At 42.9% G+C, this 4,447-nt stretch overlaps 1 protein-coding gene across 1 annotated transcript in view; it reads right to left on the reverse strand.

Moving 5' to 3' along the window:
* Positions 1-3,317, reverse strand: part of LOC111964263 (gamma-aminobutyric acid receptor subunit rho-3) — a 21,318-nt gene extending 18,001 nt beyond the window's left edge. The window contains 4 exon segments of the mRNA XM_070443677.1: positions 1,711-1,720; positions 1,722-1,752; positions 1,754-1,819; positions 2,865-3,317. Coding sequence (XP_070299778.1) covers positions 1,711-1,720; positions 1,722-1,752; positions 1,754-1,819; positions 2,865-3,007 — 250 coding nt within the window. The 5' untranslated portion in view covers positions 3,008-3,317.
* Between the last annotated feature and the right edge of the window lie 1,130 nt (positions 3,318-4,447).

Here is a 4,447-nt window from a genome sequence, read left to right on the forward strand (position 1 = left end):
CCATTCGGAACACAGGAGTGATGGTTGCTGATAATGGGCCTCTGTACGCCTATGTAGATATTCCATAAAAAATCTGCCGTTTCCAGCTACAATAGTCATTACAACATTAACAATGTATGCACTGTATTTCTGATCCAATTTGAGTTATTTTTAAAGGACAGACTTTTTAAAATTTTCTTTCAAAAACAAAGGACATTTCTAAGTGACCACAAACTTTTGAACGTGTCGCTGAATCCTCTAATCAAGATACATCCATCTAGAATCAAGATACATCCATCTAGAATCAAATACATCATCTAAGATCAAGATACACCATCTAGAATCAATACATCCATCTAAATAAGAACATCATCTAGAATCAAGATACTCCATCTAGAATCAAGATACATCCTATCTAAATCCAAGATACATCCATCTAGAATCAAGACACATACCATCTAGAATCAAATACATTCATCTAGAATCAAATAACATCCATCTAGAATCAAGATACATCCATCTACCGTTCTGACATACCCTATGAAGAGGAGCAATTCCATATTCCTCAAAATACATGACAGGGTTTGAGTTGACTGCCCCTGTCTCACACGTGTCATTAGAGCTAACAGACTATTACATACTGCCTTGGTAGGATAAAGTGCTCATGCAGTATCAAAATGAGTTCTTGAAAGATAAGCAATTTCAGGGAAAATTGTTTCCTAATCAATTCCACCAAATACCCTCTCTGTGACCTGCCCAATCTCATTTCAACGTTACAGGGATTAACTTCCTCCATCTACCCCACCCCACTCGCCTAGACAAAACACAGAACAAACACAGACAAAACACAGGAGTAGTTGGAATAGATAGGAAAACAGCCAGATGAAACCTAAATGCACATAAATCCATAACGTGCCATCACACCACATTTAAAATCGTAGCTAAACTGTCATTATAGCCTTCAGTAACTCTATGTAAATACATGTTCGCAAATGCGTACAAAGTGTTTACTAGCTGGGACCAAACATCTTCACAACATTACTCGTAAATCAATCAACATCTTCTGAACACCTAATGACCATACTGCGTAGTATGTCTCCTTTGCTGCTCTGGACTGCCCAGTAAGATTTAGCATTTGTTATTGTTTCAGAAAGCATGACCGTAATCCAGATATCTATAGTTCTAACATCTGTTTCTCGGCCGCAGGCTGTCTATGTCTGCTAGGCTCTGCAGACAATCTGGTCAGTGATTTTTTTCAGGATGGTGTTACAAAAGACGACATGTAACCTACTTCTCGCTCCAGAGGAGAGCACCACAACCACAGTACTAGCGTTAATGCTGCCTCTTCCTAAACCTGAATTATACCTAATCTGTCACCATCTGCTGCTTGCACTCATAAGACTATTCATAAAAAACAAATTACTGTAGGTATCAATGCTTCACTTGTTCTCCCTTCCTTCTCTTTTTTTCCTCCTCCCTCCCTCCCCCTACCTCCCTCCCTCCCTCCTCCTCCCCCTCCTCTCTCCTCCCTCCCTCCCTCCCTCCTCCCTCCCTCCCTCCCTCCCTCGAATGACCCTTGACTTCCCCATTCACTCTTAATTAATGAGTCAAAGCCAACATGCTGGTAAAAGCACACACAGTCTACATCCAAACTACACTTTGTCATATATTCAACCACATGCAAATATGTTGTAGACCCACCAAGCCAAAGGAGACTGGGGGATGTCTTACCTCCAAAGCCAAGGCCGCATTGCAAAGTCATGGTCCTCGATCGAGCAGCTGTTCAGATTTATAAGCACGACTTGGTGCTGTCAGACTTTTCATCTTAAAGTCTATTCGTCTGAGGAGCAAGCGCACACAGATCAGCATATCAGATGTAATTTTTCCTAAAATACACACTCACACCAACTGACACACACGCACGCACGCACCGACGCACGCACGCACGCACTGCACGCACGCACGCACGCACGCACCGGCACGCACGCACGCACGCACGCACGCACATGCACACACACACCACACACACACTACACACACACACCACACGACACTCCACACCACAACACACACCACGAGACGCCAAACTATCTCTCTTTCTTAGGCAGCAACATCTTCTCTGGGGTGTTAGCTGTTAAGAATGATTAATTTCACTTTATATGTCTTATTAAAATCACATTACAGTTAGTAGAGGGTTAAATTACATGATTGATGAATCCCTCCAATTTGGGTGACAACACACCCTGCATCATCACTTGCAAAGCCTCTAAATAGCACCATACAAATCTTCAGTCAACTGATATTCTCATTTCACAATCAAACTAATCATACCCATACTACACAAACACAAACAACTCTATTTATACAAATGATTCTGGCGTACACTCAAACCCCTTATCAACACCCCTCTCCATCATTACCCACAAATGACTGCTTCTCTCTTACGAGGTGTCCCCACCCAAACACGGGTCCCCTGACATTACCTCTAAGTCCCTGTGGTTACCTCACCTGCCCTGCCCTTTATCCACAATGCACTGCAGTAATGACGTCTGTCTCAGCACACATTGGAGATCATTCACTCGACCATMGTAAATTCACCATCAGTGTTTTTGAAAATTCATAGAGATTGGATTGATGCATTGAATCTATGAATAGCATTCCATGTTAAACAATACAACTCCTCCCCAAAATAACCTTTTAACCATATCAATCAGACAAAAGATCAACAGAACAGTAACATCCTGTGGTGTGTGTACTAAATGAAACGTTGCTTCCAGAACTATACACAAACCAGCTTCAAACCAAACAGAAAAGATAAGCAAACACAACCCTTGACAAAAACATAACACAACTCCAGTGGGACACACCCCTAAACTCTGGCTCACCCTCCATGTTGGTTCTTGGTGTTCTCCCCAAGGTACACGTCCTTGTGCCTCCTCTTGTTGGGTCGTTGGCTGCCGTTGAGCAGTGTGACAGGCCACAGCCAGGCCAGGCACATCAGCCTGAAGGCCAGGAGCACCAGGTTCATGCCTGGGGCTGGAAGAGCTGGAGCAACCAGGAATTCTTTCCAATGCGTCTGAGTCTATCTCTCAGAGATCTTCCAGGAGGTCAGTGGGACGCCCCGACTGTCCCTGTCCGGTGGCTCATCCATATCCCAGCAGCACCCATTCCACCTCACAGCGGACACGCAGAGCTCTGAGAGATCTGTGTTATACAACCCTCTCGTCCTCTGTTACATGCTGCACGTTGATCCAGGCATCCAACTGTCAGCTCCAGTGCCACAAAACGTTCCTCCAGCTTGTGTTTTCGCCTGCCCGTGTCCTAGTGCCAGTCCCTCTGGCTCGTGCTTCTATGCTACTCAGGYCACATCCTGTTCTCCCTGCTCTCCTCGCTCCCCTCCCTCTGATTAAAACCAAATATCAATTTATTCCTATAATGACAAAGGAATGACGTTAATTCCTCTCTAATCTTCTTATGTGTGGTCGCTGAAATCTTTCAGTAACCTACAAACTGGAGCCAGGGGAGGGCGGGGTGGGGATAACACAACCAACAGTTTCTAATCATGATTCTCCCCAGATAAAAAGAAAACGCATGTAGCCCACATTCAGAGTATGGATCCAGGGTTTTCCCTAGAATTGCTTTGTGACTGTGATGTCAGCAGGAACAGATTTCAACATATCTGTTCCACTTGCTTATTCAGATTTTTAGAAAAGCATCTGTGCATTTTGGATAGCTACCATGGATTTATTTAAACCATTGACCATAAAAGAGGTTTGTACTATCTGTCAATGCCAGTATTTCCAGTTATTGCTTTCCTGTCAGCACAACAATACTATCCCTTTGGTACTATACCTCTATAAACCTACCGTTGCATACAGTTGAATGCCAGTGTCTGCCATATGCCAGTCACTCATCTTAACCTCACAGTCATGCACTCTGCTACCCCCAAATCTTTTTATCATATCACTTCATCCTCCTAAATCCTCCTCTTAACATCTGCAAAGCATCAACAGTCAACATCCAGCTAATCTGGAGCTATGGAGATAGATAGCCAAATGACAACCATCAAATGTTTAATGCCACTAGATTAGTTGAGCATCTGTGTGACAAAATGAAGTGAGGTAGAGCAATCAGAGTTGAGATGATAAGCAGGATATTAAGAGAGGAACAGACACCTCTGAATTGGTGGATTATTACAGGAATAGTACTAGTAACAGTAACATTGCTCTTCTACAATCGTCATCATTCATAGAATATATCCATGAAAGGAACAAAAATGAGTATGTCTTCTTCATTTTGCTGTATTGGTTGTATTGATTTTAAAGTTGGACTAAAATTGTGGTCTCACAGCTGCTTTTCTATTATTAGGCATTGGCTGTGTAATGTCTACAGTTTAAACCAGGCTGTGTAATGTCTACAGTTTAAACCAGGCTGTGTAATGTCTACAGTTTAAACCAGGCTGTGTAAT

The sequence above is a fragment of the Salvelinus sp. IW2-2015 genome, linkage group LG5 (genome assembly GCF_002910315.2).
Source record: "Salvelinus sp. IW2-2015 linkage group LG5, ASM291031v2, whole genome shotgun sequence".
Lineage (NCBI taxonomy): Eukaryota > Metazoa > Chordata > Actinopteri > Salmoniformes > Salmonidae > Salvelinus > Salvelinus sp. IW2-2015.